At 41.9% G+C, this 27,376-nt stretch overlaps 1 protein-coding gene across 6 annotated transcripts in view; it reads right to left on the reverse strand.

Annotated features, from left to right (window-relative positions):
- The window catches only part of PTPRT (protein tyrosine phosphatase receptor type T), a 501,782-nt gene that overhangs the window by 237,404 nt on the left and 237,002 nt on the right, over window positions 1-27,376 (reverse strand). For all 6 annotated transcript variants that reach the window (XM_069807237.1, XM_069807218.1, XM_069807208.1 and 3 more), the window contains exon 7: window positions 610-903. In XM_069807237.1, the coding sequence (XP_069663338.1) occupies window positions 610-903 (294 nt within the window). The remainder of the gene's footprint in view (window positions 1-609; window positions 904-27,376) is intronic.

Here is a 27,376-nt window from a genome sequence, read left to right on the forward strand (position 1 = left end):
GCTTAGAAAGAAGATAGACTTTTCCTGTCCCTGGAGCAAAATTGATCTGTTCCAATATGAAAGACAAAGGGAAGATGCTGCAGTGTTTGAACAGGTTTCTTTGTCAGAAGTGAGGAAAAGAATCCATTCCATCAAATGGAATACAAAAATTTATTTAAAAAACTAAATGCTTTCTGCTTCACCACCCTGTACTCATAAATTGATAGCACTGTCAATTTGTTAATAACCAATGCTGAACCATTACCCAAGAACAACATATATTTTTTTATGCACTTACAGGGAGAAAATTTTATAATACACTAGTCTTAAGAACAATTTGCCTACTGGAGTATTGGTTGGAAAGCTCTCATCTGCTTGCTCATTTCAACGGAAAGCAGCCACACACTGTAGCAGAAAGTTTGGCAAATACACTACATGCATAAAACCAGCAGTTTCTTAAACACTTGGCCATGGAATAAAAAGTAAAATATTCCAGGACATATCAAAATTCATAATGTCAATTCAGATCACTGATGAAGCACATCTGCAATAAGGATGTGTGGAGGACCATTAATATTAGTAAGTGAACCAAAGTATCTGTGCTGTATTGTAAAGCAGCAGAAACCCTACCTGCACATTTTGTTCTTGTTGTAAGTGGTGGTCCAGGGGGCCCTGTACCTCCCTCTCCAGGGCGAGTGAGCAGCACTCTGATCTCATACTCCACATCAGGATCCAAATGCCACAGTTTGTAATTAGGAGAGTCTACAATGTGTGTTTCTGCCCAATTCCCAGTGGTTGTCCGATACTCCACCTCTTTCAATATGATGGGCCCATCTCCAATGATGGAGTTGGCGTTGGGTTTGATCCACAGGTACGTGGCTCCGACAGCCAGCAGCTCAGGAGGGGCGATAGGAGTTGGGGGCTCTGTAGAAAAAAAGAAACCATGAGAGGCCTGAGACAATTTTATCATAAGGATCAAATTTCCACTATGTATCTATATAACAGTGCTGTCCCAAAGAATTTGGCTTTTTTTTTTTTTTTTTTTGTGCTAAAAATTCAGCTCCCTTACACTGGGGGTAGCATTAACAATTCAGAAACACCTGCAAAAATACAGCAACCACAAAGCAACTTCCATTTAAAATAAAACACAAGAGTCACTTTTAAAAGATCAGGTTTATACTTACTCTCTCCTTTAAGCATATGAGCAATAGCATTCAATATAATATTGGAGGGTGAGGGGCAAAGAAGTCTTAAATAAAGACAACTGAGTGCACTTAGCATATACCATGTATAAAAAGGCTCCAGTACAACAGCCCTTCCTCTGCCCTGTGACACAATGTGGCAGAATATCACCATCATTGATCATGGTATTGTGGTTCAGCCAAAGTGTAATGCTTAATGTGAGACAATTAGCAATGAGTGGAAAACTCAAATCACTTGCTCATTTTGTGATTTTACCAGCAAAATAAAGGTTAAAAATAGGATATACTTTTTAATCAAAACACTGGCTGTGTGTCTGAGAAAATACTAACAAATTTAAACACTAGGGATCTTCCTGTGGTCAATGATATCAGTAGTCAGGATGCTGCTAGAACTGACTCTTAACTGTGGCTGTTGGTAGCTCAGAACTAAGGAAAACTCTAAGGCAACAGTGAATCAACATGCCCTGTCATGTTTGATTGCAAAGTTTGCTTAACTTCATGAGCAAAGGTACTCAAGCAAAGTCTGCATGAGACTTGAAAAGTGCCTAGATGTCTGAAAAGCATCATGAGGAGGCAGGAACCTGGCCACTGAATATCTTCTCTGTGATAAAAAGCAAGCCAATAAGAGACATCTCAGCAGCACCCTTTGATGAAAAAAAAAATAAATAAAAAAATCTACAGGGCTCTGGCTGCCTGCCTGATTTTTTTTTTTCCCTTCTCTGTCAGTGTATAAATAACACTTGCATATTGGAAACTGCATGAATAGCGTATGCCTTGTGGTTTTGAAAACCTGAGCTGAACTGTGCAAGATTATGAGCAATTTCTTTAATCTCATCTAGCTTTCCCTCTGTCACACTCTAATGTGGTTTGCCCTCAGCCCAGAGGACACAAACCCAATTCTCTTGTGAAAATAATGTGACAAAAAGAACATCTCTGTCTCAGAAAAAGAAACCTATAAATGTTACAGCATGACATTAATTTTAGAGTTCTGTGGGAGTTATTCCAAACCCTTCTTAAAGGTGATTCCTCCAAGAACCCAGAGAACTGGAAGAATCCAGGACCCACAGAAGTGTGTAAGAAAGGAGTTTGAGCACCACATAATGGGAGGAAGATAGGACTTTCCCCTCTGGAGAAGTCTTGCAGGTTAACATGGGCTCAGTGAAGAGAAACAAATGCACAGAAAACATTATTATACAAAATGATCAACTGAAAAGTTACTTAATTTCATTTCCTCTGGCTAACTAATTACAATGAACCATGCTATCTCCTTGAGATTGACTGCAATAGTTGTGCATTGTACCTCTGGAAAAAAAGCAATCTGAATTGTAATTATAGCAGGTATCCAACACGAACAAAAACTAGTGTCACAAGCTAAGTTTTCTGTGGAATGTTTGTTTCTGCTTTTATTTTGGACTGTTCCCCTCCTGCCAGAATCTTTTTCTGATATGAAATGTCAGGCTGATTATATGTTGATTTAGCAAGGTTATTGCCCCAAGAAATGCATGTAGATACATTTTCATTAAAAATCAAATTATTATTGTCCTGGTTTCAGCTGGGATAGAGTTAACTGTCTTCCTAGTAGCTGGTACAGTGCTATGTTTTGAGTTCAGTATGTGAAGAATGTTGATAACACTGATGTTTTCAGTTGTTGCTCAGTAGTGTTTAGACTATAGTCAAGGATTTTTCAGCTTCTCATGCCCAGCCAGGGCACCTGACCCAAACTGGCCAACAGTGTATTCCATACCATGTGACGTCCCATCTAGTTTAGGAACTGGGAAGTGGGGGGCAGGGATTCGCCGCTCGGGGACTGGCTGGGTGTCGGTCGGCAGGTGGTGAGCAATTGCCCTGCGCATCATTTGTACATTTCAATCCTTTTATTACTACTGTTGTCATTTTATTAGTGTTATCATTATCATTATTAGTTTCTTCTTTTCTGTTCTATTAAACCGTTCTTATCTCAACCCAGGAGTTTTACTTCTTTTCCTGATTTTTCTCCCCCATCCCACTGGATGGGGGGGAGTGAGTGAGCGGCTGCGTGGTGCTTAGTTGCTGGCTGGGGTTAAACCACGACAATTATAAATCACAAACAGTTTATTACCTGTTTCTTGGTGCAAGACAATTAAATGATAGACTTAGTGATTTTTATTCCCGATGCAAAAATGACATCTTGTATGTCACATCATAGCTGAACACAAGATAAATGAAATATTAAACTCCATTCTCCTGGGCTGTAGACTTCAATAACAACATGATCCAGGTTACTTTGGGATTTGATTGCAAGGTAGAAGAGCTTTATGGGACTGAGCTTAATTAATAGAGCAGTTTGTCCTGCTAAACAGGCATGAAAGTCTCATCTAACAAGTTTAGAAACTACTATTGCCAAACTGATTTAAATTAAGACAACACCCAGCATTACTATCTTCTTTATTTTAGGCCAAATCTAAATCTATCCTCCCCCCCCCCCCCCCCCCAAAAAAAAAGTGATGGTGGTTTTCTCTTCCCCCCAACCCATCAATTTTCTCCTTTCTAAGTACCATCTGAAATATGGGTGCCACAGAATATTCGAAAATTAGGAGTCTAAACTGTTGCTCACATTTTCTAAGTTCAAGAAACTAAGATAAGCAGCCATTATAGTAGTTATTCAAGGCTCAATCCCACCTCACTGAAAATAATGGGCTCTCTCCTACTGGCACCAACTGGACAAGAAGCAATTTTTTTAAATATCACTCTGTGCCAAATTACTGGAAGTGATCTAAACAAGTTACCCATTATTTAGCAAAACTAGCACATAAATATAAGGACCATTTTCTGCCCTTTGTAACTAAACACAGTTGTCAGTTACAGATGACCAGACTGATTGTCGTGGTTTAAACGTAGCCAGCAACTAAGCACCACGCAGCCACTATACTCGCTCCCCCCCGCCCCCACAGTGGGATGAGGGAGAAAATCTGGAAAAGAAATGAAACTCGTGGGTTGAGATAAGAACAGTTTAATAGAATATAAAAAGAAGAAACTAATAATGATAATGATAAGACTAATAAAGTAACAGCAGTAATAATAAAAGGATTGGAATATACAAATGATGCACAGTGCAATTGCTCACCACCCGCCGATCGATGCCCAGTTAATCCCCGAGCAGCAATCCCCCCGCCCCCACTCCCCCCAGTTTATATACTAGACATGACATCACATGATATGGAATACCCTGTTGGCCACTTTGGGTCAGCTGCCCTGGCTGTGTCCCCTCCTGACTTCTTATGCCCCTTCAGCCTTCTTGCTGGCTGGGCATCGGAGGCTGAAAAATCCTTGACTTGAGAGTAAATATTACTTAGCAACAACTGAAAACATCAGTGTGTTATCAACATTCTTCTCATACCTAGCTCAAAAACATAGCACTGTACCAGCTACTAGGAAGACAATTAACTCTATCCCAGCTGAAACCAGGACACTGATGTTATGAGCTCACTATTTTAATTAAGATCTCTATGTGACCTTAATTAAACAAACATGGTGAGAGGTTGGCCTTGTACACATCATGGTTTAATCCCAGCCAGCAACTAAGCAACACACAGCAGCTCGCTCACTTCCTCCCACCCAGTGGGATGGGAGAGAGAATCAGAAAAAGTAGAACTCGTGGCTTGAGATAAAGACAGTTTAATAGGACAGAAAGGAAGATAATAATAACAACAACAACAACAAAAGGATTGGAGTATACAAAACAAGCAATGCACAATCCAATTGCTTACTAGTTGCTAACCAATGCCCAGTTAGTTCCCAAGCAGCGCTCCACACCCCCCAGGCCAACTCCCCCAGTTTAAATACTGGGCATGATGTCACATGGTATGGAATATCCCTCTGGCCAGTTGGGGTCAGCTGTCCTGGCTGTGTCCCCTCCCAACTTCTTGTGCCCCTCCAGCCTTCTTGCTGGCTGGGCAACGAGAAGCTGAAATATCCTTGACTTAGTTTAAACACTACTTAGCAACAACTGAAAACATCAGTGTGTTATCAACATTCTTCTCATACTGAATCCAAAACATAACACTATTCCAGCTACTAGGAGGAAAAATAACTCTGTCCCAGCTGAAACCAGGACAACATGTAATTGTGATCAACCATATTTTAAGCCCCATTTGATCCAGACAATATTTTACATTGCAAGCTTTGTCTAGCCTGTTGCTCCCTTTCAGCTATTCTCCCTCCTCCTCCAGGCACAGAGGAGAAAGCCACAGGCTCGCCAGCAACGAGGACATCTGGTACTGGATTGCTGCAACTGGAATATCTAGCCTAAATCCCAGACTCAGGAAGGACACAGAAAATGTGGTTCCTGGGTGCCCTAACAAAAGACCTATGTGGTACAAGCTCAAAAAAAGGGGAGTTATTGAAGATAATTAGATTTTATTGTATGTGCAAAGCAGGTCCAGTTGTGCAGACATGAAGGGAATTTGGGGTGTGCCTTTATCCTCCCATTAAAACAGAAAATACCACTATGATCTACAGCTGAGAAGGCTGAATGCTCTTAGGGCTTTAAAACGACAGAAAGTTTAGTAGTGCAAAGAGTGTGAGGAATCAAAACTAACATGAAGGACCAAAAAAGACCAAATAGAATCATAGAATATCTTGAGTTGGAAGGCACCCATAAGGATCATAGAGCCCAACTCCCTGCTCCTCACAGGACTACCTGAAACTAAACCATATGATTAAGAGCATCATCCAGACGGTCCTTGAACTATGACAGGCTGGGTGCTGTGAATACTATACTTTCCAACTATTGTGGAAAACACATGTATTTTATTCTTTGGCAACTGCTCCTGAGTTTTTCTACTCTACTACTGGAATAATTTCTCTACGGTTGTCTAAGCAAGGCAATTCTAAGCAATTGTTAGACAATAGAAGAAAAATGGGCTCCATGAATCCTTCAGAGGCAACTGGGAAGATTGAAAAATTAGAGAAAAATCCCCAACAACTTTTATCACTGTCTCCTGTGAAATAATCCATAAGAAAAAGACATTATACAAAATGTAATCTTAAAACAGTTGGATAAACCTTTTAAGCTATGGATTTTATGTGAATAAAACTTCAATTTCTTTGAAAATTCCTTCCTTGTTCATAACAAGACCACCTGATAAAATGTACAGCCAAGGTGACCTGGAACTCTCATTTGCACATGACGGGCTATGGATGATTTTAGACAAAAAGAACCCCTAATGCTACAAAACACTAGTATATGGCAAAGTTCAATGATTCTGTTTCTGAAGTGCTAACCTGTACCCTTATTTTGTTACTGAACAATCATGCCAACACATGAAATTCCTAACATGACTCTCTCAAACACTGAAATAAACTCTCAACATAGGACTGAAGAGAATCAGGAAACAAAACCAAAGAGGACCCCAAAAAGGCTGTTAAATAGAGGAGAAAAGTAGGTTTGTATCTGGCTGGGCCATCCAGGCCGTACCTTTCACACTACTTGATGATCCTCTGTAAGTCCTTCCAAAACATCAGCTGTGTATGCCCCATACATAGCCAGGCCTCCAGAGCAGCAGGAAGATAGCTGCAACATGCACACAGACAGCCCTGTTTTGTTTTCTCACATGCATACAAGAGAGCACAGGTTCTAAAAATAAGATCAGAAGAGACACAGTGTTTTTTATTCTTTGGGGGTTGAAGAGGTGGGGATGGGAGCTGTTAACAAAGACATTTGCCTGACAACCAGGATCTGTGTTTTCAAACATGATACTGCTTATTCGCCCACTAATGGGAATTGTAAGCTTTTCTCACAGCGTCCTAAATGAGCAGCTGTGGACTGTGCTTGCCAAATGGATAAGGATGGGACTGAAAGGCAAGGAAAACAAATTTCAAGTTTCTTAGAACTTTTTTAAGCAAAAGATACAAAACAAAACACATTTGTATAGTTTTCTACACAATAGCCACAGTGTTACAATTTAAAAGCTATTGAGAACACAGGTACTTAAATTTGCATTTAAGAAGGCAAACCTAGCTGTTTTAAGAAAAAAATGGAATCATGTTAAAATGCCTTTGTTCTGATTTTTTGCCCCTCCATCCTTTAGGCAGAATTTGTCACCTTTGCACAACTGTTTTGCACACCTTATTGCTGGCTATTAGAGATTCACTTGACTGACTGAGCAGCATCCATGAGTACCCTTTCTAGTTTTACACTACAGCAATAAGCAGTCTGAGCTCTGAATGACAGCATTTATATTGGCACTGCTTATTAGCACACTTCCTGGTACTGTAATAAATGCAGCAGCTGAATTTTGTTTTCCAGTGATTGTCCAAACTTCCAGTTCCATTTATTGCACAAAGAAATGCCACAAGGATTTTACAATATTTAGCATGAGACTATTTCACTGTGCTGACATTATACTAATAGTTTTTTGTCTAAAAGACAGACATTCAGACCTGTCTCACAGTACTGTAACAGGCTGACAGTGGTGGCACATGTCAACCGTGTTGGAAGAGTGTGCCAGCAGCATTAATGAAGTGATTGATTAATTCACCTGGATGGATAAATTGCGCTAGTGAGTGATATAGTCTGTCTACTCCCAAAGAAAAGTGCCCAGAACCAATTCTGAAATCAACAATTTTGAATATTTAGTTAAAGCCAAAATCCAAGAAAGTGAGAGAAGAGGAAGATTTAGGATTTCTACAGCCTATACAAGGGACAATGGTTTCACAGATTTATACATTTTACAAGTGCAAAAGCCTTTACTGTTGGGTTTGCATCCTCTTATGAAACAGAGCAGTCCCAGCAGGCAAACGTCACCCTTACATGGCAAAGTTTAACCTCTTATCCTCCTTGAACATTCCCATACTATGTGATGCAACCCTGTGGATATTCAGGTCTCTTCTTGCCGCTGTTGAGATCAACACTGCATTCATCCTCATGAACCATCAGCCACAGGATGCTTATGTGCTTAGTAATCAAAGACTGACAGACAAAAATGGAGATTTACCCTTTTAGCTTGTGGCAGGTTGGATATTTAGCTAAAGAGCTAGGACACTAGAACGGTAAGAGGGGGGCTCCATTTAGACACTGCTATACTGTTCTATGGATTAGCAAATTTAATGTCAGTACTCTCCATCTGATGCTTCTTCCCAACACAGAATTTACTAATACAGTGATAAGTAACTTTAGTACTCTATGATATAGAATACTCATTTGCCACAGTATGTCATGCACTTTTTTCTTCTTGCTTTTCCCTTAAGAGCTAATGCTTCTGTCTACAAAGGACTTGCCGTACGTTTCACGTACAAGAAGTAGAGGAGAAAATAAAAATTATCCAGAAAGATGTAAAAGAATTGAGCAAAGTGGTCAAAGAATCAGCACAACAGCAATGAAGAACACGAGACGAGCAGATCTCAGGGCACAGCAATCAGTATCACCAAAGAAAGCCAATGGAGCAAGAGACCCAATATTTGGCAGGATGCTCATCTTCTGACATTCCCCAAACCCCAAAATTCAAAGACTACAAACTATTCCCTTTAGATGTCAAAACAGTGTAGGTGTAGTACTTATATACAAAGGGAGAACTTGCTGCAGCCTGATGAAAATGAAGAATACATATTCTCTATGTATTTTCCCCTTAAGCAGTGGAAATGTTCCTTGGTGATTTGAATACATATGTTCTAAATTAAGCAACTGGGCTGCCTATGTTTAAAGAGAAGAACACAGTAATGCTTACAAGAGTTACTATAAAGCAGTAGGAAACCTCTTAACGATTTCCTAAAAGCACTGCAGTCACCCTGCAAGATAGCTGGAACAAACCCTGGCTGAAGAAAGGTCACCTGTATTAGTGTCATCTTATCAAACAAAAATTTACAAAGTTGCCCTGAGACCAGAAAGAGTTAGTACAGGCCCACTGCCTCCTATCAACTCTTCTAATTGTGTTACAGGTTAAAGGAGAGGGGCACCAGGTACCAAGTGGGAATTACAGTAGCATACTATTTCATTAGCATTTCACACTATTTGTGTGTCTCAGAAGCTTAGCCTGAATCCCACCAGAGCCTCAGAGGATGCTTTCATTCTCTCATAGAAGAAAATAGCATCAGATTAGTTGAATAGTATCTCATTTCCCAGCGTAAATTAAGTGAATTAGATGGAAGACTCTGTGCTCTAATTGTAAAGCTTATTACAAGAACTCACATAGATTAGAACTGAATGCTTCTCTGAGTCTCCACTTGTACAGTAAAAGAGGAAAAAAAGGTGACTATAGACTATCCCATGGCTCTCTTAATGGCTCAGTATTGACATGTAGAATCTCCAGTACTGCAGCAAAACACATTCATAAGTCTTGTGTACTGAGAGTGCTAGAAGGCAACCTTTCTTCACATGGATAGGAGTGCTACCCTATACAGTGCACAGGCAGTCTCTCTAGGTAATTTCTAAGAATGACAAGCTCCCCAGAGCTGGGAATCATGGACAATTAACTCTCATTTTTAAAGTGCAGGTAATTTTCTGAGTTTTTCAACTGCAAAATAGCTACAAAATGACATCATGAACAAGAGCAGTAGTATGCTTCTTGTTGCTCATGGAATGACATTGTTATGGAATGTCATTCCATTTACAGAGATCTTTCATGAACCCTGAGAGGTCCAACACAAAGACTTTTGTGCATTAAGAAGTTAGGCATCCATGAGCTGATTATAAATACCTTGGACTTTCACTATGTAGCTTCTATATGTTCAAGCCTGTATTAGTGATCTCAGGTTCCCTTTGTAGTCAAATGGAGAGAAATGGACTCATCTCAAGGTATGTATCTAAGACAGATAAAATTAACTGCTCCTTGATCCCTCCCTCTTTTGACTGGTATTAAAAGTTAGGTGAGATGTATTTTACCTTTTTAATCTTATTTTCTCAGTGCCTGGCCTGCAGTATGAAATACAGTGAGGCATCAGACCAGTTAGTCTATCAAGGAGGAAGCCACCAAGCAAACAAAGAACTGCTTGGCAAGAAACAATACTGAGCACCTGCTTGCTCTTTGAATGGTCTCTGAATGCCCTCATTCAGGGCAGCAGAACTCAGGTGCTGCAGTCTAAAACTATCACATGAAGATAAATGATTATGCTTTTCTCTGGAAAAGATGAGCACAACTCACTTTCCTTTTATATATGCAGCCAGAGCATGCACTGGTGACAGTGATGCCCTTTGATTTAATAATTCAATACTTAAAGTGCTTGTCAAAAAAAGAATTTGATCCTCTTTGACTGTTCTGAGGCTGAAGCGTCTTAGCCCCATCTGTTGAGACTGTGTCACACACAGAAAAAAGGTTCAGTTTTCATTTGACCAAAAAAACAGTAAAAATAAAAAGACCATGACTTTCTCTAACCAGCATCTAACTGCTCCATTTTGCTCCTCTAGGAGCATGTCCAGCGTGCTCAAACCAAGTCCTGTTCTCCAAACTCATCCTTGATATATTTTCCTCACAGAACAATTAGTAATTTTTTCTACTTCCCTTATTTCTTGGAACTTGATGACAGACACATCATATTAGTCTTGAAATGAGCTATGATCAAGTTAGGTTTTAACATAAGAACATATCTGAATAAAGTGTGAGAACTGAGCATCATCTCTCCTTCAATTAGGGAGATGAAAATACTGGAGCTTTCTAGAAGCTGCTGCAACTGTGCATGCACCAACAGCTACTCAAGTTGCAGGTTACTTCTGAACCCGTGTCCAAGTTCATTCTTTCCCCCATGTGAAAAATCCCAGGGTTACTATAATCCATGCATATTTATACTCTACACTGCTTCCTTTCACAGCCAATTCTGTACCACTACAATTTAAAACATCAGTCTCCGGGAGGCTCTTCTTTCTTATGGCTCCACCAAATCTGTACAAAGACATGGAAAACTGCACCCACATCATGAAAAAGGTCCTCTCCACCAGTCAGTAGCCAGGGCCAGCTTTAGCTATCTCTTGTGTTGCTAAGTCCATGGACTATTTAAGCTCATATATCATGTGTTATTAAATCTATTTCAGCTTTCTGCATGAACAAGCTGCTAATCTCCCATAGGGACTGGAAATGTAAACTCAACAAGTACCAAAAAAAGTAGAAAGGCAGGAATAAACACATAAACGGTGAAACATGTAATTTCAGGTCAACTCAAGTTCAAGCAGCTTCATCAGTTGCTATGTTACCAGCTTATGATGGTGGGAGAGGATGAAGGCAAAAAGATTTTATAGCTCTGTGGCTATATATATAGTGGCTATTTAGCAACTTTTGTTATCTGGCACATCTCTGTCTGCAGAATGAAGGATCGTTAGTCTCTAAGCTGCTGAAATGGCAAGTGACTGGAGGTATCGACTACTATGAAGCAGCATGGAATGGTTTGTCTGGATTGATTAAGTAGCTTAATCCATAGCAACCTGCTAGGTTTGCAGGAAAAGCCTGAGGCAGGATTCTTCATTTCATTTAAGGCAAAGTGGGGAATTAAACATCCCATTGCCCTTTACCACCCTGTCCACCACCTAGAGATGTGCAGAACAGGTGAGGAGCAATAAGGAGAACTGAGGCAACAGCCAGGCTGGAGTTTAAACATGAGACACCACCATGGCAGTGACTTGTACACTCAACAATGTCCATTGCTCTGTTGCACCACTGATACCGATCTCTCTTCTCACAAATACATTAGGTACCCCAGTGCTGGGTCAGCTTAAAGAGTGAGAACACTGGTGTGTGCACATGCAGTGCATTTCAAGGAACTGCTCACAGTTAATCATCAGGACACTTTGGTGAAGCAAGTATGAGTAGGTTGTTTTATAACTGGAAATAATGATTAATGGATGGCTGTAGGGCCAGAGATTGAATGTAGTCTTGTGTTCCAGCCTACAGACTTTATGACCCCCTACAAAGGAGCCTATGCCAGGCTTGACATACAAATTTAGGCTCTTTCAGCCCATAAAGCAAAATGGTCTCATTTAAACATTTATTTTCCCATGACAGACCTGTGAAAAACACTAATCACATTTGAACGTGAGGAAGCAAGTCGAATCTGACATTGCCTCTAAAGAGCTGATGCTGTAATAGTACATAACAAACTTACCAACAGGGATTTGGCAAGCCACCATGGTGGAGACATGCCATTAAAGCAGCACCCTGGGAACTTTTCAACCAATGTACCTGTATCATGTGAAGCAGCATCGAACAAACTATACAGGCAACTAAGTCTCAGGGTGGATAACCACCTGAGTGCATGTTTTCTTGATATTAATCTGAGCAAGAATACAGTTCAGATCTCAGTATTCATACGAAAATTGGATGAATCAGAACTGACTGATTTTAAAAGGAACTTTGCTGAGCACTTATTTCAGGAAGTCACTCCTCCTGTCTTAACTGACTGAAACTATATACTTGGGCAGACTGTGAGGAACATGGTTAGCACAAGGGCAGAACAGGTTTTGCTGTTATCACAGCTATGCTTCTTTCAAATTTAAAAGTTTTCTCTCTTTGCTTCGTTCTCTGGGCGTAAGCATAGATGTACGCCCTAGGAAACCTAAAGAAATCACTTGATACCTGGGTATCAATATTTAAATATTCCTTATGCAGATTCCACAACATTCCCAGTAATAACACCTACATAAGTTGTCGTATGGTTTACACCTAAAGTAGCACTTTTCATCACAGAAATTCAACACAGAGGTTAATCGTCCTTCCACTTTTACTGACAACTAACATGCAACAAAGCGTGAAAAAGAGCCAAGCTGCTGCCAATAACTATTCTGCTACCACTAAAGCCACACTGCTTATACAGCTATGTGAGCAATCTAATCATTTATTAAAATGTCAGCATGGCAAGAATCTTTACTTCTGGTGGCAAAAAGAAACACACTGTCTAGCAAGATAAACATCAGGAAGAACAACTTGAAGTTCCGTGGCAATTTCCAGAACGTAAAAGGATCTCTTCCATCTTTAAGTCATATTCCAGTCTCTCCAGCTAGTGTGAGATATGCACAAAAGAAGAAAGTCTGCCTGCTGTACAGAGACATACTCCCAAAACGGAATGTTTACATTAACACTTATGTATTCCAACTATTTTTTTCCTGAAAGAATGAACAAACTTTCTACTTCTGAATGTAACTGAAAGAATATCTGACAGTCAATCCTATGAACCCTAAATATGCTCCAACAATATGAGGAATTTTTCAAAAAAATACTTTCTCTGCTTATTCCATTTTCCCTTAACATAGGTTGAACAGGGCTTTGGACCATGATCTTCACCCACTAAGATGTTACAGTTCAAAAATATCTGACATTACCTAAAAGCCTTGCTAGTTTAGAGACAATGCAAACTACATCCAATTTGTTTTCTGTCTTCTCTCTTTTTTCTTCTTCTATTAATCACATTCATACAAAAAAAAAAAAATTATTGAAGCATGGCTTGGTTTGGAACACGGGAGTCCGTGTAGATTGAACCCATATAATATGTGTACACTTTTAATGGTGCACTATACTTGCAGACAGTTGAGAAGTCATGCCTGTTGACATCACAAACTTCATGTCTGATAAACCTCATTTTATTTCAAGAGTCTTAACCCTGTATCACAACCTTCCCTGTGAAACAGCATAGAAGAGACATTTCAATATCTCTTTTGTGTATGAAAGAACCTATTTTGTAGCCTTTAAAGACAAGAGATTGAAGGCCTAAGACAGCAATCTACAGTGGTGAACAATGAATGACATTTCTACTCATCTATTCTTAGCGCTACCAACTGAGTGAGCAGCCAACAGGAGAGAAATTACAGGGCATGGGAAGTGAAAGCTGGTAATTTCCCCAGCTGCAGCACAATGGAAAACATTTCCAAGCACAGGGAGCAATTCCCTAACCAAGAGGCCAGACCACTCCAATAAATCTAATAGCCCAACTAAGGAAAAGCAAACAGGATATTTCCCCTAGACTTGAAGGCCACCAGGGATCCAGGATTCTGGATGCTATAGTTTTATTGTTTTTTCATAAGTCTCCTAATATTCCCAAGAATGTCTGCAGTTGGTTAAGGAATTATTTTTTTACATAAATACTCCTTGCTTGTTGTTGTGTTGCCCCTGAGACAGTTAATAAAAACAAGATCTCCTACCATCAGAGATATCTAGGAGTCTATTTAGGCTTTGGAAGAGCTGCAGAATGGCCTATGGAGTTTAGAATGTAGAACTGAGGTGGTTTTTAATGGGTCCTGTATCTGAAAACCAGTGTTAAGTCAACCTGGGTCCTGCACAGACAGGATCCTCCTGCATTTGAGTTTATGCAACAGAAGCCTGCTCATTTAGAGAAGAACCTATGTTTGATTCCTGTTATACCAAGTTTTATGCATATCCATCAAGACCTCAAATCAGCTTCCTTCAAAGAAAAATCCTATTATGAAAATATATATTGCAATGGTAGAAATATATATTCCAATGGTAGAAATGCTAGGTTAAAAGGTTTTATCAAGGAGCTAGCAGACAGAGGATTTACTGTGCTACAAATCTTCCTAAAGCAGAATCTGCAGATGACCACGCATTATCTGCATATATGACTAAGTAGACTACTAGTGGTTTCTTCACTGAAGCACACTTTTCTGTCCAGAGTTTTCTGCTCACAGTATATTATTACTCCCCCAACCAATGCAAACTGAACTTGGGCTTTCCTGAGAAGGTTCAGATTCAATTTGGATTTACTGATTTAATCGGCTGAGAGTTTCTTACATAGCCTGGTCCCCTACAGGCATACATTCATTAAGTTCCTGAGATTCAGCATGTGCTGCAAAGGCTAAAACCAGGGGGAAAAGAGGATGGGAAATCTACTAAAACATGGGAGAAAGTTTTTTCTTAACAATATAAAGAACTGTACAAAGGATTCAGATCATAATGATTGGTCATCCTTTCAAGACAATGCATGCTGGTATACAAGCTTTAATATACAATCTGCCAATTTCTAATACCAGTATTCCCTAACTATGGCTATAAAACAGGTCAAGAATCATCAAGAAACAGCAATTCACCCATGCATTCTGGATGAAACAAGATCACTGGACTACCTAAACATAAGGCAAAATCTGATTAAGCACTACACTACTGCAGAGTGGGATTCGAGATCACTACTGACTGAGAGAAGTGGATTATACGTGTTTGTAAATGCACATACCTGCAGTATTTGTATTGCCATGATGTCTCTAACATCGTGGTGATAAGCACTGTACAAACAATGTACACAGTCTCTACACCAAACAGCTTGTAACTCAGAACACGTGGACAGACAGAACAGAAAGAACAGTGATGAGTCTCAGCCAGCAAGACAGGCTGCAGTCTTTATGCATTATCAGCCTGTTACCAAGTACTTTGTAGTCATAACAACAAAATTGAGAGATGTCAATTACCATAATAGCGAGCATATAATTAGCAGCAGCCTGAATAACATGTCATCCTGTAAAACTGAAGAATCAGCAACTGAAATGCAAAATGACCAACATACTATTAGGTACAAAAAGTTTTCTTCCTACATTAGAGTTTGGAATCATGACCTGCAATTTTTTTTCCTTTATAAGGAATGTTTATTGCTTTGTACAAGGACTGTACTACTTAACTCAGTAGAGAAGTCGTTATGTTCAATGCCATTATTCTGTGATTTGAAGCGTTGATGGATAAACAAGTTCAGCAAGGAAACGCCACAGAGTTTGGAAATCTAAGTTTTGAACTCTAGATCTGCATCTTTCACATTGAAGCAAAATATCAAAGGTTGATTATCTGAGCATTTGCTACATACATAAAATGGAGTTAGGACACCTAAGGATTTTTTTTTCCCCATTACTCTGTATACGTGGAATTCCTGCTGATGCCGACCAATGGAAAATTTTAAGCAGAGAAGTCACTGTATAAGCTGTCATGTATATCACCATGAATGTCTGTGTTAGTGATTTTATCGCTACATAATTATTAAGCATAGGGTCAAAATTCACCTTTCATACTGTCAGTAATTCCTGTCAGGTACCTGGCGAAACATTCAATTTCTAACACCTCTCAATATGAAAGAGTATTGCAGTGTTTCACTGAAACACAGAAGCTGTAAGGAAGAACAGTAACACAAACAATCTAAGAACAGTCTTGCACAATTGTCTAAAGGACCTGACCCGATTATGCATGGTAAAGTATTCAGTTCTTCAATTTTTCTTCTATTTCTTTTCTGTCTTTATAAGCAGAAACCTACACTGTCCAAATAAACTCCAGTTAATACCTGATGAGATCTTTCTTCAGTGCCACAGAAAACCATTTATTGTTTGAACTTGTAAATTTACATTCCCTCCTTGGAGCTCAAATAAAAATCACTAGAAGTGAATTGTTAGACATAATCACGACCTTCAGAAGAGCTAGAGAAAAATATTATAGGTCAAATCTCACCCAAAATACTTGTACCAGGGGAGTCTACTGCTCGGTAAGGCTATTTAAACCAAATTCTTTTTGCTTCGCTCAGAGTTCCTCTTTCCAAGGTATCCTTAAAAACAGTAGAACATCTCCTGAGTTGAGAACAGGCAGATACAGATTATGGTGTAATGCTTGGCTTTAACGAGTAGCATCTGACCACTTCACCATCATTTGTTAACCATTCATCAGCTTAGCTCCTTGTAGATTTGCTTAATGACTTAAGAAATACAAGGATTATTTGGCTTCGTGCCTAATTCTTCTCTAGTTTATGCTGGTACAAATCCAAAACAAACGGAGCTACCACTGTGCTGCAAATAAGCCAAGTTTCTGCTCTTTTGTTCCCCAATATTCTGAAATGTTGATGATTTCTTATCCTTCACAGGCAAGTTGATAAGAACCAGCACCAGAGGGAACTATTTTCTAACAGAATCTGCAATGTGCCTGCTCTGAACCCATTTGTTGCTTAGTAGGACCCTGGCACAGCTCCACAGTCCAATGAACATGATTAAAAATGACTTGATGAATTTAGTCTATTGAACAGGTGGCTATAACCAGTCTGGAGGGAGAGGAAAAACACTATCTGCTAGGTAGAAATACTTTTTGCTTTCTCAAATTGTTTAAACCATGATAGGTCTATGGACCTGAGTACAGACAAATTTCAAGCATCCCAATTCTGTTAACTGATGACTGTCAAAACCTCTGCAATGACCAGGAGCAAAAATTGGGGGCAAGGGAAAAGAAACCACTGCATGGCTGCCTATACTTTTTACCACAACATGAATATTTGATTAGATCCTGGGGTATTGGGAAATAGGAAATGATGAGAGAGTTAGTCAAGAAAGGATGCTACTCAGCAAATGCAGTTGTTGCAAGGCAGTGGAGTGAAGCTTGCCTCTGAGGGTCTGTCTCGACTCCCTAACAAATCCAGGGAAAAGCAGAGCCAGCAGCTTACAGTCAAAACAAACAATGCCAACTGGAAAAAAAGTGACTAGAAACAAATGAAATTGCTGCAGAGCTAGTCAAACTGACAGTGACGATATCCAAAGCTGGCCTCTCTGGGGCACAGAGATAAAATAATAGGGTTTCAAATAGAGTTGTCTGTAGATGGTTTGTGATAAGATTACACAAACCCCTGATTTTAAGAAGTGTGCAATAATTTCATAAAAGGAAAGAACTGAGTTAAACCCATCTGCACCTTCTGAGTAACTATGGTTGGTTTGTGCACAGGTATTATACACCCTACGCAAAGCATTACAGGATTTCATTTCCAGGAGAGTTAGCGATGAAATAACCAGAAAAGGGTACACTGGGACCAAAGAAACAGATATAGAACCAGTCCCAAAACCGTAACAAAACCTTCTGGAATCAGCATGATTACAAGTGTTCTTGATTATTAAATATGAGACAAGACAAACAAACAGTGGAAACAAACCTGCTGCTTTCATCTAGCAAAATATATTTCCAAAGTTTTCCAGGAGAAGGCATCAGCTTTTTCATACATTATATGTATGCCTTCAACTCTGCAGCTGATTTTGACAGCTGCACTTTAATTTATTTGTGTAACTCTTATTGGAAGTTGAGTAAAATATGGAATACAGTGAATCTGCACAGTGATTTAGAGCCATTACATACACATCTGTCACAAACTGCCAGTTTGAAAATGATCTGCCATGCAACCAGCAGGCATTCACTTCATTGTTAATAGGATCTGTGGCTATATTTTCTTGGGATCTACTAATATACATGCATAAAAGCAAGCTGCCCTGAAACTTGGACAGTAAAACTGAGATGAATTCACATAAAATATACACGCTTCACTTGCAAAGATAACAGTGGTCCTCTTATTCTGAAATTATTGGAAATGCCTGTAAATCACCTCTTTATATAAATTTAAAAAACCTCCCAATGCTACAAAGGCAAATTATAATCTAGAACTAAGAGGATATACGTTACAGGGAGAAACAAGCAGTTCACAGACACGCACACTTTCTTCTTTTTATAGGGTTCTTAGGAGCTCATTTGGAATTTACCGTGCATGTAAATGCCAAATGAATTTCAAGTACTGCGTTAGCTGCCAATCCATTACACAATCCCTTGCAATTTTAACTTACAACTCCTAACTGCCTGTGGCACTGGTTTTGGATTCTAGTCCTTACAGCCCATTGCTTACTATTTAGATGATCTTGTTATCCTGTGGAAATCACAGTATTAACTTTTCATACCACCTCCCAAATAAGATGCGCTTACAATGGAACGTTGCCTAATATTTTATAATGGAAACAAGAACGCACAGGAGGCTACAAATAAGCTCTGTTCCACAACAAAGCATTTCAATACCAAAATGACTTTTACAGATAGTTATTAAATTTAACCACAACAGTTTAAGGTCCTTCTTTATGCGACATTAGGATAGCAGGTAAGAGCAGGGAAAAAAAAGATGACGCTGCTGCCTCTTCCATCTTATTAGCTGAAATGACTGGGAAAGCCTCATATTTCAGAGTATGAACTAGAACAACTGAAAGGTCAGCACACAATGTCTTCTGCCACCCCTGCTACAGAGAAGCATTTCTTTTGCTGGGAAATCCAGCACAGTGCATTTATAAGAGCTGTAGGAGTAACTGGACACCCTCCTGAGAGGGTTCACGATCCTGAGAGGCAGGAACAAGGAATTAAGCAGGATCATAACCCTAGATGTCAGGAAAGCAGACTTTGGCCCGTTCAAGGTTCTGCTTGGAAGAATCCCATGGGTCCTGGACAGAAGAGGGGTCCAGCAGAACTGGCCGATTTTCAAGGATCACCTTGTCAAAGCTCAGTGTTAACTGGTGAATAAGTTGTTTGTTCAGTTATTACCACTGTCCTGGGTTCAGCTGGGATAGAGTTAATTTTTTACAGGAACCTGGGAGGGGGGGGCATAGCCGGGGCAGCTGACCTGAACTAGCCAAGGAGCTATTCCATACCATGTGACATCATGCTCAGTATATAAATGGGGAGCGGGCCGGGGGGTGGGCGCTTCTTTTGGTGGGGGAAGTGGCAGAGCGTGGGGTCCCGGGTGGTGAGCAGTTGCACTGTGCATCACTCTTTTTGTATACTCTTTCATTAGCACCGTTGTTGTTGTTGTTGCAATTTCTTTGTGTTGTTCCAGTAAACTGCCTTTATCTCAACCCTCGAGGTTCCAGTTTTGTTTTTTTTTCTCTCCTCTGTCTTCCCCCCATCCCACCGGAGGGGGGCGGGAGGAGTGAGCGAGCGGCCGCGTGGTCCTTTGTTACCGGCTGGGCTGAAACCACGACAGTCCGTTTTGGCGCCCAACGTGGGGCACGAAGGGTTGAGATAACGACAGATCTGGCCAGAGCGTGTTGAAACAAATTTGTCATACGCATTTCTTATACTAGATAAATAGATGTTAGTCACAATGTTGATTCAGTTGTTTACATGGTGGTGTTTTGTAAGCTCTTATATGCTCTATGTATTGCCTGTAGTTGCATATCTCATCTCTGGGAGAGTGATTGGGATTATCATTTTGCTGTACTGGGCAATGTCGACTTGTGAAATGATTACATCACTGGTCATGAGGTTAAGCTGGTATCTGTATGAGGCAGTGATATCATTTCCATACTTTGGGCACCTTCTGTCGGATTTTATTGGTAATTACACCCAATCCATGGGGAAGTTGAGGGGGGATACTTCCCCCCCGTCCATTCCCCTCCCTTTTCTCCTTCCAACTATTTACAACAGCTTTCAAGAATTTTGAATATCCTTGGGATGCGCAAGCCAGTGTGCTGTTAGTGCTATGCCTCCTGACTATGTTTCAGGTCTTGTCTAGGGCTACAAAAAGGCTCTTTAAGAGTACCACCCAGAGATCTGTCCCAAAGCTGGATATTCATGGGTGGCACGGCATGTGGGAGGATGTGGGCAGGTATCTAGAGAACTTCTCACCTCCAGTGACTTGGAAGTTCACTCCCAAACAACTACAGAACCCTCATGAAGTGATAGAATTTTTGAAAGGAAAATGCTGTGGCTATCCCAGAGACACACAACTCACTACACTGTGCTGGGCCCTGGCCGGTATCTACCAAACCCTGCTTGATATTATGCAGCACCCCCAGGGGAAAAGGGGGAAAAGATGGAAAACAGGACAACATGCACCGTGGCTACCCAAACCCTGACAACAGACACCGTGGCTACCCCAACCCCGACAACATGCACTGTGGCTACCCAAACCCTGACAACAGACACTGTGGCTGCCCCTACCCCGACAACAAGCACCGTGGCTGCCCCTACCCCAACAACAGGTACTGTGGCTAACCCTACCCCGGTGACAGATACTGCCACTAAACCAGAGAACCAACCTGTGCCAGTATCAGTCGCCCCTGTACAGAAAAAGAAACACACAAAGAAATCAGTTCGCTTAGTGAGAGATGAAGATGAACTAGGGTCATCGCAAGAACAGGAGGAAGAGGCAGAACCTGAAATAATTACCCGATCTCTATCCGAGTGAATTGCGTGACATGCGAAAAGATTTTAGCCGCCACCCAGGTGAGCACATTGTTACCTGGCTGCTCCGATGCTGGGATAATGGGGCTAGTAGTGTGGAATTAGAGGGTAAGGAAGCCAAGCAGCTGGGATCTCTGTCTAGGGAAGGGGGTATCGACAAGGCGATTGGGAGAAAAACACAAGTCCTCAGCCTCTGGAGGCGACTTCCGTTAGGTGTAAAGGAAAGATACCCCTTCAGGGATGAAGTTACATGTCACCAAGGCAAGTGGACCACCATGGAGAGAGGTATCCAGTACCTGAGGGAATTAGCCGTGCTGGAGGTGATTTATAATGATCCAGAAAACGCGCAGTCACCCACAGATCCAGATGAAGTCCAATGCACACAACCGATGTGGCGAAAGTTTCTACGAAGTGCACCACCAACCTATGCCAACTTATTGGCAGTAATGTCCTGGAAAGAAGGCTATGGACAAACGGTGGATGAATTGGCTGTCCAAGTCCGGCAATACGAAGGAAGTCTCTCTTCCTCCCTATGGGCCTGTGTCTCAGCTGTAGAGGAATTGTCCCGAGAGTTCCAGCAATTCAAAGTGGATATGTCCTCCTCCTCACCTGTACAGGCCCGCATTGCAGTTATTGGGAGTAAGCGTTCCTCTGCCCGAGAGAGAAGAGAGAAAGTACACACGACGGGCTAACCTGTGGTTTTACCTGCGTGATCATGGAGAGGACGTGAGGAAGGGGGATGGAAAACCTGCCTCAGTCTTGGATGCACGGGTACGGGAGTTGCGAGAAAAAGCAACCAGAAAAGAAGATTCTTCTTGGAAAACTGCTGCTCCAGTTTCCCGTGAGCAGTCCCCCGGGTGCAGTAGATGGGCAGATCTCATTTCTGATCCTCTTGAAGGGACTTCTGATTCACATGTGCAAAAAGTGGGTAACAGATATTCTAACCAGGATTAGAGAGGCCCTGCCTCCAGCCAGGTGGAGGAGAGGGACAACCAAGTCTACTGGACAGTGTGGATTCGATGGCCTGGCACGTCAGACCCACAGGAATATAAGGCTCTAGTGGACACTGGTGCACAATGTACCCTAATGCCATCAAGTTATAAAGGGGCAGAACCCATCTGTATCTCTGGTGTGACACGGGGATCCCAAGAGCTAACCATATTGGAAGCCGAAATGAGTCTAACCGGGAATGAGTGGCATAAACACCCCATTGCAACTGGCCCAGAGGCCCCGTGCATCCTTGGTATAGATTATCTCAGAAGGGGGTATTTCAAGGACCCAAAAGGGTACCACTGGGCCTTTGGTATAGCTGCATTGGAGACGGAGGAGATTGAACAGCTGTCTACCCTGCCTGGTCTCTCCCAAGACCCTTCGGTTGTGAGGTTGCTGAAGGTTGAAGAACAACAGGTGCCAATTGCTACCACGACGGTGCACCAGTGGCAATATCGCACCAACCGAGACTCCCTGATCCCCATCCATAAGCTGATTTGCCAATTGGAGAGCCAAGGAGTGATCAGCAAGACTCACTCACCCTTTAATAGTCCCATATGGCCTGTGCGGAAATCTAATGGGGAATGGAGACTAACAGTAGATTATCGTGGGCTGAATGAAGTCACGCCACCGCTGAGCGCTGCTGTGCCAGATATGTTAGAGCTTCAATATGAACTGGAATCAAAGACAGCTAAGTGGTATGCCACAATTGACATTGCTAATGCATTTTTCTCCATTCCTTTGGCAGCGGAGTGCAGGCCACAGTTTGCTTTCACTTGGAGGGGTGTCCAGTACACCTGGAATCGACTGCCCCAGGGGTGGAAACACAGCCCCACCATTTGCCATGGACTGATCCAGACTGCACTGGAAAAAGGTGAAGCTCCAGAGCACCTGCAATATATTGATGACATCATCATATGGGGCAACACAGCAGAAGAAGTTTTTGAGAAAGGGAAGAAAATAATCCAAATCCTTTTGAAGGCTGGTTTTGCCATAAAAGAAAGTAAGGTCAAGGGACCTGCGCAGGAGATCCAGTTCTTAGGAGTAAAATGGCAAGACGGGCGTCACCAGATCCCTGCGGACGTGATCAACAAAATAGCAGCTATGTCCTCACCGACTAATAAAAAGGACACACAGGCTTTCTTAGGTGTTGTGGGCTTTTGGAGAATGCATATTCCAAATTACAGTCAAATTGTAAGTCCTCTCTACCAAGTTACCCAGAAGAAGAATGATTTTAAATGGGGCCCTGAACAAAGACAAGCCTTTGAACAAATTAAACGGGAGATTGTTCATGCCGTAGCCCTTGGACCAGTCCGGACAGGACAAGATGTTAAAAATGTGCTCTACACTGCAGCTGGGGAGAATGGCCCTACCTGGAGCCTCTGGCAGAAAGCACCTGGAGAGACCCGAGGCCGACCCCTGGGGTTTTGGAGTCGGGGATATCGAGGATCCGAAGCTCGCTATACTCCAACTGAAAAAGAGATATTGGCAGCATATGAAGGAGTTCGAGCCGCTTCAGAAGTGGTTGGTACTGAAACACAGCTCTTCTTAGCACCCCGACTGCCAGTGCTGGGCTGGATGTTCAAAGGGAAAGTTTCCTCTACACATCACGCGACTGACGCCACGTGGAGTAAGTGGATTGCACTGATCACATGACGGGCTCGCATAGGAAAGCCCAGTCGCCCAGGAATTTTCGAAGTGATCTCAGACTGGCCAGAAGACAAAGATTTTGGAATGTCGCCAGAGGAGGAGGTGGCACGTGCTGAAGAGGCCCCGCTGTATAATAAACTGCCAGAAAATGAGAGGCAATATGCCCTGTTCACTGATGGGTCCTGTCGCATCGTGGGAAAACATCGGAGGTGGAAGGCTGCTGTATGGAGTCCTACACGACTAGTTGCAGAAACTGCTGAAGGAGAAGGTGAATTGAGTCAGTTTGCAGAGGTGAAAGCCATCCAGCTAGCATTAGATATTGCTGAAAGAGAAAAGTGGCCAGTGCTCTATCTCTATACTGACTCATGGATGGTGGAGAATGCCCTATGGGGGTGGCTACAGCAATGGAAGAAGGGCAACTGGCAACGCAGAGGTAAACCCATCTGGGCTGCCACACTGTGGCAAGATATCACTGTTTGGATAGAGAAGCTAGTGGTAAAAGTACGTCACGTAGATGCTCATGTACCCAAGAGTCGGGCCACTGAAGAACATCAAAACAACGAACAGGTGGATCAGGCCGCCAAAATTGAAGTGTCTCAGGTGGACCTGGACTGGCAACGTAGGGGTGAGCTATTTATGGCTCAGTGGGCCCACAATACCTCAGGCCATCAGGGGAGAGATGCAACATATAGATGGGCTCGAGATCGAGGGGTGAACTTGACCATGGACACTATCGCACAGGTCATCCACGAATGTGAAACATGTGCTGCAATTAAGCAAGCCAAGCGGCAAAAACCCCTGTCGCATGGGGGGCGATGGCTGAAATATAAACAGTGGGAGGCCTGGCAGATTGACTATATCACACTCCCACGAACACGCCAAGGCAAGTGCCATGTGCTTACAATGGTGGAAGCAACCACTGGATGGCTGGAAACATACCCTGTGTCCCATGCCACTGCCCAGAACACTATCCTGGGCCTTGAAGAGAAAGTTTTATGGCAACACGGCACCCCAGAAAGAATCGAGTCGGACAACGGGACTCACTTCCGAAACAACCTCGTAGACACCTGGGCCAAAGAGCATGGCATTGAGTGGGTATATCACATCCCTTATCACGCACCGGCCTCTGGAAAAATCGAACGATACAACGGACTGCTGAAAACTACACTGAGAGCGATGGGGGGTGGGACTTTCAAACATTGGGATACAGATTTAACAAAAGCCACCTGGTTAGTTAATACTAGAGGATCCGCCAATCGGGATGGCCCCGCCCAACCAAGACTTCCACATACCGTAGAAGGGGATAAAGTCCCTGTAGGGCGCATGAGGAGTATGTTAGGAAAAACAGTCTGGATTAGTCCTCCCTCAAGCAGAGGCAAACCCATTCAAGGGGTTGTTTTTGCTCAGGGACCTGGGTACACCTGGTGGGTGATGCAGAAGGATGGGGAAGTTCGATGTGTACCTCAGGGAGGTTTGATTTTGGGAGAGAATAGCCAGTGAATTGGGCTGTATGATACCTAACTGCTAAATACCCTGCCAATGCATGTCATTGTATCTATAGTGTCTATATGCCATATCAAGGGTATTACTCTAAGAATTACCCAAATGACTGCGGGATGGACTTTGAAACTGAGCCAAGTACAACAGCGACAGAACTTGAACTGACACCCAGCAATTTCCTCAAGATCAACGTCTTTGACCTGCAGACCAAGGGCGTGAGTTGCACCAAATGTACTAGCCACAAGTTCCAGAGGCAGCATACAACAACCCAACATCTCACACCATCTCTCTTATCCTGAAGAACTGTTACAACAGATGGAGCCCCAAAGTCATGGACTAAATAAAATCGATGGACACATTAGAGGGATAGCCCATAGGCTAAAGGAATACCATTTGTGTGTGTGTGTGTGTGTGTGCGGGGGGGGGGGGGGGGGCGCAAGTCCATATACTTATATATATAAGACAAGGAAAGTGGTAGTGGTTGATTGGAAAATGTAAGATCTGGGCATGATGTAGATGGTATAGAATAAGGGGTGGATAATGTCCTGGGTTCAGCTGGGATAGAGTTAATTTTTTACAGGAACCTGGGAGGTGGGGGGCATAGCCGGGGCAGCTGACCTGAACTGGCCAAGAAGCTATTCCATACCATGTGACATCATGCTCAGTATATAAATGGGGAGCGGGCCGGGGGGCGGTCTCTACTTTCGGTGGGGGAAGTGGCGGAGCGTGGGGTCCCGGGTGGTGAGCAGTTGCACTGTGCATCACTCTTTTTGTATACTCTTTCATTAGTACCGTTGTTATTGTTGTTGCAATTTCTTTGTGTTGTTCCAGTAAACTGCCTTTATCTCAACCCTCGAGGTTCCAGTTTTGTTTTTTTTTCTCTCCTCCGTTTTCCCCCCCATCCCACTGGAGGGGGGCGGGAGGAGTGAGCGAGCGGCCGCGTGGTCCTTTGTTACCGGCTGGGCTGAAACCACGACAACCACTTACAACATACATCTACTGGAACTGGTTTCAGGATTTTGCAGAGCACATTTGGCTCAGAATGACGTATACTACTCAAAATTTCAAGGAAACGTACAGATTAGCAATCTGCAACAGCTCAGGACTAGGAAAGAATATTGTACCTAGTGAAGCCAGAGAGGGTTCAAATCAGTTGTAGCTAGTTGCTGGTGGTTCCACAAACAGATTGTCAATTTTGTGCTTGCTGTATACTAAAAATTTTCTTCATCAAAAAGCCAGAATTTTCATAATGGTTTTGTGTATGTGTTCATCAGAATTACTGCTATAATTTACACTTACATGTTTAAGCCTGTTTTCACTGCAGGCATAAACAAGGCTTTTGGTTTTTAAAGATCTGGACTTTAAAAGATCTACCTGTAACACCTTCCAAAATGAACTTGTGCAATTTAAGAGCAGATCTTCAGCTTCCTAAAAACATTAAGATAAAAACCAAACCAAATCAAAACAATTTCTTTGCATTATTCAACACAAGGAAGGAAAAAATTCTGAAGAAACAAAACTAGACTGCAGTGCAGTTTGTCTTACCAACGTAAGGCACGCAAAAGCATTCACTAAGCTTTAATTGTGTAAAGACAGCAGGCAACATAACAGATCATGAAGAAAGCAGCACACACAGTGTTCCCATGACACACTCCCACCAGTATCCAAAGCTGTGCCTGTATTATTTGGCCAGAATACAATCCATATGTTAATATCCACAATTAGCTAACTTGACCTATGTGGCCTTTTCAGGTATCTTTTAAGTGCCTTTTACTTGAATTGTATGTTACAAATGCCTTCATTTCTTTGATTCATTAAGTTCAATGCCTCCTTCACTCATTTAGTAACAGCAGTGTCTGGTCTTCAATCACCGGAATCCTTCAAGAGACCTAAGGTAACCACATGAAAGGAGCACAGGCACATGGGAGTTGAGATTTTAAAAATTTCATCTGATATGATTAATTACTTGGCTAGGTTAATTTACCACTGAATTGCACCCAATTCCTATCCTCAGAAATCATAGTACAGACTTACGATTCTAAGTCTGTGAATCAACATTTTCTAAACGAGTCATAATAACCAGACATGAAAGACCCAGTGATGAAAATCTATACACCTAATACCTTCTCAGGACAAGCTCCTGCAACTGGG

This window comes from Haliaeetus albicilla, chromosome 2, assembly GCF_947461875.1.
Source record: "Haliaeetus albicilla chromosome 2, bHalAlb1.1, whole genome shotgun sequence".
NCBI lineage: Eukaryota > Metazoa > Chordata > Aves > Accipitriformes > Accipitridae > Haliaeetus > Haliaeetus albicilla.